The sequence below is a fragment of the Ambystoma mexicanum genome, chromosome 1q (genome assembly GCF_040938575.1).
Source record: "Ambystoma mexicanum isolate Mex_15411 chromosome 1q, UKY_AmexF1_1, whole genome shotgun sequence".
Lineage (NCBI taxonomy): Eukaryota > Metazoa > Chordata > Amphibia > Caudata > Ambystomatidae > Ambystoma > Ambystoma mexicanum.
In genome coordinates, this window is record NC_090922.1 from 1,290,538,589 (window position 1) to 1,290,550,855 (window position 12,267).

Consider the following 12,267-nt stretch of genomic DNA (forward strand, 5'->3'; position numbering starts at 1 on the left):
AAAGAGGGCATCTGTTTGACCACCCTAGTCACAGGTGGTCACATAGGCATATCTGAATGTCTGACATGCATTTCCGAGCAATCCAACTGTGAACAGACTGGCAAATTCTAGCTTTCACAATCAGTTGGAGCTGCGGACAGGCTAGCACTGATGACCTTCGTATGGGTTTTGACACCGACAGCTTAGTGGGCAAGCACAACCTCAACAAAAGGGGCAGAGTGGGGTTACTGCCTTGTGCAGGTAAGCAATGCAGTTGTGGTTCTTTGCTTTGGAGAACGTTTCTGTTGGCAGTCTATATTGCTAGGACAGAGAGTATGGTGGTGGCTCGCTCTGTGCCAGGAGGTCCTTCAAGCAATCTACTTCTGGGGAACCTCGCTCCCATTAACCCCAGATGGACCTGTTCACTTAGTGTTCGCAGAAAGTGCAAGCAGTTCTACTCTAGGACAGTTACTGTGAAGGGATACTTAAAGGGATTTGGTGATGTGAAGCTGAACTTCAGTCTTCTATGTGTTGCGGCCATTTCCATTTAACACATGAGGACAGATGTTCAGGAGCATGATGATTCTGATTCTCTTTTAGGATGTGGAACTGGGACTTGACCATATGCCATCCTTTGTCTTCCAGTAATGGTGGATGATCAGCGTGCTTAAACTTTGTGTGGCTGCTGAGATACAGGGACTTGGACATTGTGCGATTCTGGATGGTCTTTCAGCCAGGACGCCTGCCACAAAAGCCATTTACAGCTGTAGATGGAAAAGTTTTAGAGAGAGAAGGATCTAGATGCTCATCTTTCTCTATCTGAGTTTCCTATATTCTGACACAGTAGATTGGAACAGCAAAGAGGAATCTAACTGCTATTTCAGAATGTCAACAAATGATGAATATGGAACAACAGCACGATTCCCCACCCCATTTTCCACTCCCGTTATTGTACAACACTCCGTTTCTAGCTAGGTTTGCACTTTATGAATCACCTATATGCATGCATGCAACCAACGATCAAGGTTTCTATTGAAAGATACCTATGCTTGTGCAGTTCATTCAAGGATTGGCGAATGTTTCTAGAATGCCAGTTGATTGTACCAGGATGGCAATCTGCTCTTACATTGCTCAAGGCAGCTTCCTTTGAGGTTCAGCACCCCTGTTCTCTTTAACATTTGTCCCGTAGGGCTTTTTTTCTGGTTGCCCTTACCTCGGCTAGGAGAGGGAGATAATTACAGTCCTTGTCTTGCCTTTCATTCCATATTGTTTCCCTCTGAGTTAGACCTTCCTACCTAAGAAGGTGTCACTGCATTTTTACCCACCACCTCTTCTCTTGAAGGAGGTAATAGGATACCATTGCTTGATTCCTAGTAGAAAACAAAGCTTTTTTCCCTTGCACACAGTGGTGTTTCGGAAGGACAATCTGTTCTTTTTTTTTGTTCCATGCCCGCATTGGGCACAGCTTTCCAAAAACAAATAGTCAAAATGTATCATTTTGTGCATTGTAAAGTATGTGAGAAACCAAAGGGTGTCTCCTTCACTAGTCCCCGGGGGATCTCTCGGTCAGGGGTCCAGGGAACGGCCATCGCCTTTGGATCCAGACCCCGGGGGTGGACCAGTGCAGGAGGATCACCTGGATGGGGGTCTTCGGGGAGGCACCTGAAGGAGAGACGCAGCATTCCCCCCTTTCCCGTACCCATACCCTATTCTATTTTATAGTGTTCTCCAACGTCTCAATCCTCCCAACCCCCACATTCTACACAAACACTAGCCCGTAGAAGAGGGTGCCGGAGGGTAAAAAGGATAACTCATCTCATTTGACATGTCCCCCTAATCAGGTCAAAGTCAGGCATTTGACTTAAATCACATACATCTGATACCCATTAGCGCTCCCCACACAGATAAAAAGCATCACATAAAGAGAAAGGTGGAACACGAGAAGGAGCAGATCTTCCAGGGTGGAAGGCGTACCCCCTGCAGTAGGACGACCGAATGAGGGACTAGAGCAAAGGGTAGCGAAATCCTCAAGTTCCCTGCAGGAGGTTGTTGCCTCTGGGAAGCCATGTCAGAGCCGCAGGGAAAGCCAAATCGCTGACAAAAAAGCCTGCATTGTGTTTCAAGGATGCCAGCGACCCTTCTGGGTGAACGATGGAATTAGGGAGGCTAGGCGAAGCCTGTGGTATTAACCTTGACTTGTGAATCAAAGCCGCAGAGACAAGAAAGAAACGCGCACAATCAGTGAGTTAGTGCAAGACTTGAAAGGCTGATTTGTGTTAAGGAAAGATTGAAGCCGCAACAGTGCATCTCACAATTGAAGGTTGCGCACATGCTGATGAGACTCGAAAGAAGGCAAACCAGTGATGAACTGTTAAGTTGCTGATAACTGTGAATCCAGTGATACAGAGTAACGGAGTGGTCTGCCGAAAGGAAGTAGCCCACTCGAAAGTCTACAAAACATTTTGATGTCTTATTATAAAACAGCTAAGTGAATAAACTCTGAAAAGCTAAATGGTCAAGATTAACCCTGGCGAATGGGGCAGTGAAAACTATGAATGCTTTAAGAGAAAGATATCTTTGAACTTTTGTGCTTGTGGTATGGAACTACCAAGAGACACTGGGGGAAATATCTTAAAGGGAGAGCGGAAGTGAAAAGTGGTCCTGTGGAGGTCTATAGTAAATGCCTTGCACATTCTTCGACGTCGGAGAAAGGTCTGAGCCCGACTGAGGGAGACCTCGAAATAAAGTAAGTTATAGGACTGGAACCCTTAACGAATGTGAATAAAGCTTGGGGAAGGGAACCCCTGCAAGTGCTGTGATAGGTCCGAGCCTGGCTGAGTGAGATCTACATTGAACCAGGTACTCTTTGGTTTAAAGGTCCTAGCCCGACTGAGGGGGGGCCTACGTGAACTTTGGTTGAACTGTGAAAGAACTTGTGAAAAGCTGGAATAAGTGACTTTAACGTGGAAGGCCAAGCTGGCCTCGACCCACGTTTTGAACTGCCTATTTTTTTATAACCTGAGCCAGTGTCTGTCATCCTGTTTACAGTGGCTGCCTTACTCTGTGCTGTCAAACGTGGGGAGGAGAGCGGACTCCCCCATCTTGATCCTTTGTTACAACACTGATTTTCCTTTGCATACATATTCCCTTTACACACTTTTTGTATAGGTGATAGGGCACGCATTAGGTTTTGTAAGTATAGGCCATTCTGATTTGACAGACTGACTAGAACTGTGTTTTCTTTGTTTGATGGTAGAGATTACTCCCATCATAGCTATAGGGAAACATAGGAGTTTTTCCAAACCCCAAGAATGTAATAAAGGTTTTGAAACGTGTAACTCTTGTGTCGGTGTCATACTTGTGATTCCATGCCTCCTTACAAGTACTGTAGAGTTTCTAGAAGTAGGCACCTGAAGGCCACAAGCCGCCACTACAATGGCCAGGCAGCTACGTGGGCATTAATGCATTCTTTGCATAGCGTTACTATTTGGATTCCTTATCTGGTCAGGATGCCTGTTATATTAGGGAGTTGTTGCAGAATTTAGGTGACTTCCTTGCTCTCATCTTTCCTCCATGATTGGTAGTGCTTTGGAAGCCGAAGATGAGCAATCTGAGGGAGGAGGCCATCCATTAACAGAACTAATTACTTTCAGTATTGTTCTTTCTGATAGTCTCCTCCCACAGATTCCTCATCGCCATCTCATCCTGCTCCACTTGTAGGGAAGTCATTAATTTCCAATTCTATGCCTCCCTCAGCTGCTGAACACGTGTTCGATGGAAGTGTGGGGAAGTGAAGTAACAGTGTAGGGTGTCCTATTTTATTTACTGGTGGCACCCCTTTATGAGTTGTCAAGTTAGGAGGTGCTGAGTAGAGTCAGTGTGTTGTCACATTGCACCCTCTGCTGGTTAGATTTCCAGTTACAGCTGACGCTTAAATCCAAATCTAGGTAATCTATGGGAGGAGAATCAATTAGAACATTTCCAAAGAAAATGTATTTGTTTTTAACATAAATTTATACTAGTTGTAGTCATTCTTCCAGATGTTTATCTGAAATGTGCATTATGTTTATTTACTAATTGTAATGTTCTAATAGCCATTAGTCCTTAGTTCATGCAAACATATTTGTTTTTAATTATTACTCATTTAATTGCAGGTTTTAATTTGTTTAAAACATTTTTTGAAAACGTCAACCTGTGTGATCATCGGTTAAAACGTCAGGGAACCCAGTTGGTAAGTTCCCCTTTTCCTGTGAACGTAGTTGGGTAAATTGAAAATAAATCTGTTCAAGTGTACGTGTATAGGTTGAAACTCGCCACCATTTCTCATGCTGCCACTAGTAGATTAATACCCTTTGCAATCTCATCATGTGTATGCATTACTGAAATATTACAGATTTATAGCATACTTTAAGGTTGTGAACAAACACTGCATATGATTCTCACAAGTTACATTATTGATAGTTACATTAAAAAAGTAGCTATTGTATTTTATGCATTGCTTTTTTCCAGATTGTTAGGCAGAAACCTGTGCAGTTCCCTCTGGGACCACTGCAAAAGATTTAAGACTACAGGTGTTTGGACGTAAACCCACTTGGTAGCAGTCCGTACCACACAGATTCACTTGGTAGCTGTGGCTGAGCAGTCAGACTTCCCTCAAGAAGAGTTAGGCAGTATACAGAGTATTCACAATAGGTCAAGAGAACACAATAGAACAAGTAAACGCTGACCAGGGCTTGGTGTAAAAGAGATATAATTATTTATTTAAAAACCACATCTAGAAAAACACACAGGCACTAATATTAAGCAATTCAAAAACACGGTCACTAGAAGATATGCACTCCCTTAAAAGAATATTAGACAAGTCTTCAGTAAAGCCCCACTTATTTTCAGACAGTGGTGAGCGCTTAACGTAGATGGCACTCTAATAGTTCGTTTTTAAAAGGGAGAGAAAAGCAGAGAAAAAGTTGAAACAGATCCCAACACTTTTGCAAGAACATAACAAGAGAGGAAGGCAAAGTAAAACCGTGAAGTTAGAGTTCAATAGACCGGATCCACTTTAAGAGGATCAAACGAAATGTGTCCAAGGTCACATGGTTGCAGTGCACAAAAGTCTTGTAACGGTTCAAAAAGGAGTTGGACCAAAGAAAGGGACCAGTTAGAGGGTCAAGGCGGCCAGCCCAGTCCAGAAGGTTAAGGGGTTATTATTACCTTGTAGCAATCTTTAGAAAGGGAGGGCTGGCGGACGCGGTACCTTAAAGTGGTGAGAACACTCCAGCGGGGGCAGTTGTTCCTGGCAGCGGATGCAATTTGGTGCTTCGTCCGGAGGAAGAGAGGATCTCGTCGTGGAGGAAGACAGGAGTCCGTTGCACTGCCAGGAAAGAAACCAGCCGCAGAGTTTCTCGGGTACAAGGAGAGGTCAGTTGATTCGCGGTTCAGTGGTGAGTGGCTATCCGGCCGCCGGGGTGCTTGGCACGGGCAGTTCGACCACAAACCGGTCTGGGGTGCGAAGAAGGAAGGTAAAACTGGTTGTGCCCACCAGTCAGGGGAAGAAGCCTCTCCAGCCGGGAGATCTTCTCTGTCGTCGGGAAGTGGTGAGTCAGTTCCGCAGGGCTCCACCGGTGGTGTCGTCATGGTAGGTCGGCTCAGCTTCTCCCTCGTCGGATTCTCAGGTCCTGTGGCGACTTCTGAAGTTCCAGTCCCCAAAGCCCTGCTTTTATGCAGCATACCCCCATTCACTCAGCCTAGCTGTCAATCAAACATGCTAAGTGGTGAGCCGGCTCACCACTTGGGCCAATCACACAAGAGTGTGACTTGAGTTACCAAGGTAACTCAGTCCAGGGTGCCTAAACTCCCTCCCACACCCCCTGTGGTACCCATACAGAGTGGCACCACTTTTGGAGGCTTCTGTGGAGAAGCCTGCCAAAAAGTGGAACAAAGGGCTCGACTTGGGTTGGAGTCACAGAAGAGAACACAAACGCCATTTTAGAATAGAGTCCTGGCAAAAAATACCAACCGGCGAATTAAGTATGTGTTTCACATTTGTCCTGACTTTGATGGGTTGTAAATATTGTTTTAATTATTCTTCTTTTTTTTTTCTTCTTAAGATGAGGAATAATGTATGTATAACAGTGTATATAAAACATTTGAAAAGTTGGTTTTCCAGCTATGACAAATAAAAAAAAATAAAAAAAAATAATATTAATTAAATAAACCGGCGGTATGTTCGTGGCTATGAGAATTAAATAATTAAAGTTGGTAGCCTCGAACAATGGGAAAATCCCATAGGAAAATATTTGCGGTCGAATAAAACAAGTAGTTTCCACTGCCACCAGCCAAAACTCGATATGGGGGGATGGAGACGTGCCCCCTCGACTAACAGACCCCGGGACAATCGAATTGCCCTGACCGGTATGTCCACAATATGATGGTTTGTACTGGTTTCTGTTAATAATTTACGACTAGTAAAGCCAATGGTGACTTTACATGCCCTGGGAGACAGTAGTCAGTCCAAGGGTATGGAGTATATGGTGGGGTGTCACTATGACACCCCTGTGTTACTGCACGGAGGGTGCTGTGTAACACGCATAGTAAAAACACATGAGACCCTATGGAGTAAAGGACCCCATAGCCCATAAAAAACATTACCAGTCAAAGGAACACCATAACTCATGTCCAAGAGTGGGAGAAAGAGTCTCACTCTTGGCAGGAGGAAAAGACAAACTCCAGAAATCCAGCAAAGCTGCTGGGGGACTCACTAGGTTAGGAAATTCAGCCTAAAGAGAGAATTCTCCCTAACACAGATCTTCTTTGAAATAATTATTTTGATATTTTTCTTAACTTTTCTTTCTGTTTATTACTATTCCCTTCAACAAGTACTTTTTGTGTTTTGGGGGGGAGAGGGTGCTGTTTGATATTTATTTTCTTCTTTTTGGTTTGTTTCCTGTTGGGGAAAGAAGGTTAATGATGGGCATTGGGAGAATATCCCACTGAAAGCTCAACATTCCCCAGTTTCAGAATTGACCTTTGCTTTGGTGAAGGTCAATGATTTAGAGGGGGAAATATTACAATAATGTATTTCTTTTCCTTAAGACTTTTTTTTATATACTCTGGAATAAATAAGCATTGTTGCATGCTTTCCAATAGCATTGACTGACATGTACAGTATTTTGAGCCATGTACAAGCGTGAACTCAATTGATCCCTACGTCTGAGCATACATTTGACTGCTGAATCGCATTACTCATAAGAGCCCCGGATCACATTCAAATTGACATTTTAAAGGATACATTCATGTCAGTTCATTACCAAGTGGGTTATTAAACGGGTAGGGCCTGTAATCCAAATATCCATGGGTCTGGAGGTTGGTGGTACCCTACAGCTCCTCGTTATTGTTAGCCCAAGTGTCCTCTATTAACCAGCAGCCAGCCAGGCAGCACACATGTATAAATAGTTGTTTAAAAAGCGCCCTACCTCCCATCATTCCAAATAAGCATACCATTGGAGCCTGCGTTATTGTTTGTTGCACTATATTCATGCGTGTCTCACACACTCTTACCTAAAAGGAGCACAATACCTGACATTCCCAAATCATACTTATATAACCAACATCCACAGCGCTGCATCTTGCACACTGGCCAGTATCGCCCACCCCAATAAGTTTCGTTTTGGCCGGCGGATGATGCAATCCATGCAGCACTTTCAACTGCTGTATACACTGCACCGCGGGTATGGCTTCTTGTAGTGAAGTAGAAAGTGCTGTGACTATATGTTGACAACCTCGGGACTTAGAAAAAGTATGTGACGATTTGGATCACCGCAATTGAAAAAACTTTCAGCACATATGAAGGACCTATTCTTAATTGATAAAAGAATTTCCACCCACATACATATCCCCCAGTATGTTAGAATCCAACCTCTGCCAGCTGGGTCGGGTCGAACTGTCCATTGTGGGCACAATAATGGCAGGTGAAGCGCCACAGTGGCAGATATTTCTTAAATACAAATACAGTTATTGACGGCACAGCTTTTCCGAACCCGCAGCCTTATAGTTTTTGCACACAGCCGGAAGTGTAATCCTTAACGGGTGTCGAATACGCCCCGGTCCGCATACGTATTTGCGATGAGTAGTGTGCGAATATCACAGTAAGGAGCAGCAGCTCGTTCAATTTTCACATCTGGTGGCGGTTGAGTGGGCCAAAACCAGTAAAAATCAAACTGTGCTTACGCTGCCATCCAATAGAGCGCACAATCGGGGGCTTTTTTGTCAAATCTTCTTATTAGAAGTTTCAGTCATATAACAATTCACATGATCATCAGACACAAAAAGACCTTGTAGCAAGTACCGTAAAATAACCTGCCCTATCCACCCCGAAACTCCTCCTCCACCTTTCCTTTCCCCTGCATATGTAGAGCAGTCCCCAAATAGCCTTCACACCCTATTGATAAACAAGGGCAGAAGCAATACACAACTCCTACTAGGACTGGATCAACTTCCGACATTATGGGTTACGGGCCGGAGAGACCAAACACCTGTTGAACTAAGGATTTGTAGATTGTGTAAAATTAATAATGCTTCGGAGACAGCACATCATGTCCTGACACAATGTAGTAGCATGACAAATATAATACAGCAATATATGGGAAAGTATACTCACGATCCTGCAGCAATCTCTAAGGCATTATTTTGGCATCATTGTTTAAATTCGGAAAATATCTATATTTTAACCTCTTTATATAATATCTGGTTAATCATTGAGGGAAAACTGGGCATTAAGATCTGAATAGGTGGGTTTTTTTTTTTTGCTACACTTGGGATTAGTGATGAGATAAACGTATATGAGAATTCTACTTTGTGAAGTATTACTATATAATTATGAATTATAATTCTTAATTGTTCCTTCTCAGTTACAGGTTGATAATCTGTATTTTGTTGATTTGATGTATTTAGGGCTTGATTTAGGTTGTTTTAGGTTCTAATATGCATGATGTTATTTAGGTCAGATTCATTATTATCACTAATAGTATTGTTATTTTATCTAACTGTGTAATTTAAATGCCAAATGGTTATTAATTGTGATGTATGGTATCTTTTATTCAATACACAACAAACAGACGACGTATCCAAACCCCCAAGATTAACATGCAAATTCCTGTTCTCACTTGGAAGGCCGCCCCGCCCCCTTCCCCACCAAACCCACATCACAGTCGAAATGGTTCCTGACTGCCTGTCGCACATGAACGGGAGCCCCATTCGTGTTCGATTTTCCCCGCCCGGGGACTACATCTTATCCCAGGCAACCTCCCGCCCCGGCGGCTCAGTAGTAGGCCGCTGCTATCTCTCCCAATCAATCCGCAAGCGCAGGTTTGGCTTGGCGTGTGAGGACTGAGCATGCCAATAAATATAGCTTCGTTAACCGTGACAGCCAGGCCTGCCTGGTGACTGCCGTGTCAGCTTTCCAGTGGAGGATCAGCAGCTCACGGGCCACGAACAGCAGGATGTGGGCAAGCTTCCTGACCATGAGGTCAGTGCCAATCCTCATGATTGGCTCCAAATAGCATTGGGCCCGATGCCAAGCCCAGTATGATCCCGTGTGCGCACGTGTGATGTATGTGTGCCATTGTCCAGTAAGCCGCGATCTTCGGGCAGCCCCAGATGATGTGGCCCAGTGTGCCCACCCCCCCCACATTGCCACAAACAAGAGAATTACCCATTCTAAATATTTTGCTGGGTGTGTAGTACAGCCTCTACACCACCTTATATTGAATTTCTCTATTGCGGACCTTGTACGACGTCTCGGGGATGGCATCAAAAAAGAAGCCTTTGTCCACCTCACTGACTTGGGTGTCCAGGTCGCTGGACCACTGCGAATCAAGGCTGCGGTTGCGTTCAGTGTTTGTGGTACTTGCATTGTAAAATGACTGCAAGCGGGGATGAGTAGTCACGTTTTGTTCTAGTTTCTTTCTCCCGCTGTGGCTGTGGCTCGGAGCGTGCGCTCCGTCTTATGTGACGGAATCGCCGCCAGTAGGATGTGGTAGCATAGCCATTCCGACCCCTGCAAGTGGAGTACCTGTCTGGCTTCATGCATCCCAAGGGCGACTCCCTCGTCAAACAAATCCATGACCCTAATCTGGGCCCAGAGGGTATTTTGGTGGGCATGTAGAATATTATCCAGGCCGATCGACAAGATGGACCTATATGCTGATCCAAGCCGGTACGTCTCGCACATTAGCGCCCAATGGCTGCCTCATTTTATGGTACTGGACTAGTGTCGGAGACGTTTTTATGGGAGGGCAAAAGGGGCACTTGCCCAGGGCCAAGGAGGCGGCCCCACAGGGCTGCCTGATCTGAAGAAGTAAGATTCCATTGTTCACCAGTCTTAAATAGCACACGTCGGGATATTTTATGGGGTGCTGCTGAGGCTCTAAACCCATTGCCGTTCTGTTTTGACAAGTACATTCTGCCTTGACCAATTCATCATGTATTGCTTTCTGTGTTCACTGTGGTATACATAGTTTGTGTGTTTCTTATGGCACAACTCTGTAGCATTCTTTCCTTCCTGTGGGAATTATGTTGATCATGTGCAATAGGCAACGGTGAAATGCATATTGATAAATGGAGTGCTACAATGGTTCAGAAGTTAGCTCAGCGTGTGAAGCACCCATTGCAGAGATATGTGTTCATATGGAAAATTAGAATATCACATTCCAGCCAGGCGGGCTGAGCCTTTACTGTGTCTGAAATTTATAAACCTGCCTGCATAAGTACTTGGTTTTGCAGAATAACATCTGCTATTATCAGTAATGTACCTGCACCAGATAGGGTTGCTATTAAAACTTAACATATCATCCATGTGGCGAAGGTCTAGAAATTGGTTTGTTCAGATGGGGTGTTGTAAAACCTAGGCAATCGCCTAACGATGGCATGAACTGTTATCCAAATTCAAGACTATGGAACGAAAGTGTTCATGCTTGTATCCTGGATTTGCCAGCAGACGATACAGTGATTCTGGTCAAATCATCTAATAAATCTTACATTACTGTGCTGTCTTCTGTGAGGTTTGCTTTCTTGCATGCTGCTGGTATAGTTTAGCCCATTACTTGATCTTTCTTCTTATGTAGGCCATTTGGGTGGAAGGGCTAGTAGACAGAATAGATCAGACCAGATGTTGCAGGCCTCAGGCAAGCATTTTGTAAGGTCTGCTTATTTGACACAAGAAACAGTTTGCTTTTTGGTAAAAGTCAAAGGTTTTTATGCACGCTTATAAATGAAAATGTCACAAGCTATTGTTTTGGAAGTATTTAAATACAAAAGACAAACCCAGATTAAATGTGTTAAATCACATTGATTGGTATGCTTATACTTGTATACTTCCCTTGATGATGGAGAGAATGAAGCTAGAATCATTCCCATTTTGTTTAAAATGTTCATGTTTGGTAATGTGTTGGTCTTCAAATGCTACTTGTTTATCATTCTGATTAGAGCAAGAATGAAGAGGGTAAGGGAACTTAAAGGGAGTAAACGTGCTTATTTTGCTGTGAGACAGCATATGAACCTATAGGTTGTGAGCGTGACAGGTGGAGTCGGGGAACGCAACCAGTATTCTTGATCCTTTAATTCCTTTGGTTTGGTGAAGGGGGCCCCAAAGATGTCCATGCCCAGGGCCACAAAAGTGCTTAACATGGCCCTGACTAGTGTCTGTCCCATTACTTGGTGTGTGCGGAATGCTTTGCGCAGCTTAGTTAGCGCGATGCCCAGGACCTCGAGAGGGGTGTAAGGCACCATCTGGGATATTTCCATGACCCTCCAGCTTGAAGAGTCGGCCACATTCAGCCACCGTTTCGCCCAACATGCTTGCTCAGCTAGGTAGTACATCTGCCAAACCGGCCTCGCATGCACCCCATCCGCCCTGCTGGCCTGCACCACAGCAATCCAGATTCATGCTGCCTTCCCATGACAAATGAATGTAGCAAGGTGGACATCAAGCGCCTTACACAAATGGGGCGCTGGGGCAAACAGGACCATCATCACCAAATAAACAAGTTTTGGGAGCGAATTCATTTTGAAGGCGTTGATTAGGCTTATCGGGGATAGTGTCAGTTTGCTCCATTTGGGCTGATAAGTTGTAAACTTTTGGAGGGTGGGAGGGTAATTTAGCACCAGGATTTCGTCCGAGGGGCTGATGAGCACCCCCAGTTATTTTATCCAACGGAACAGGGAAAACCCACCAGGGTCCCAGGGGATGTCCGTCCTGAGCGGGAGAATTTCGGACTTTGACCAGTTAACCCTGTA

The 12,267-nt window shown here is 44.4% G+C and overlaps 1 protein-coding gene across 2 annotated transcripts in view; it reads left to right on the forward strand.

The window, feature by feature from the left end:
* Positions 1-12,267, forward strand: part of USP24 (ubiquitin specific peptidase 24) — a 2,799,104-nt gene that overhangs the window by 398,488 nt on the left and 2,388,349 nt on the right. For both annotated transcript variants that reach the window (XM_069642114.1, XM_069642115.1), the window contains exon 20: positions 4,134-4,210. In XM_069642114.1, coding sequence (XP_069498215.1) covers positions 4,134-4,210 — 77 coding nt within the window. The remainder of the gene's footprint in view (positions 1-4,133; positions 4,211-12,267) is intronic.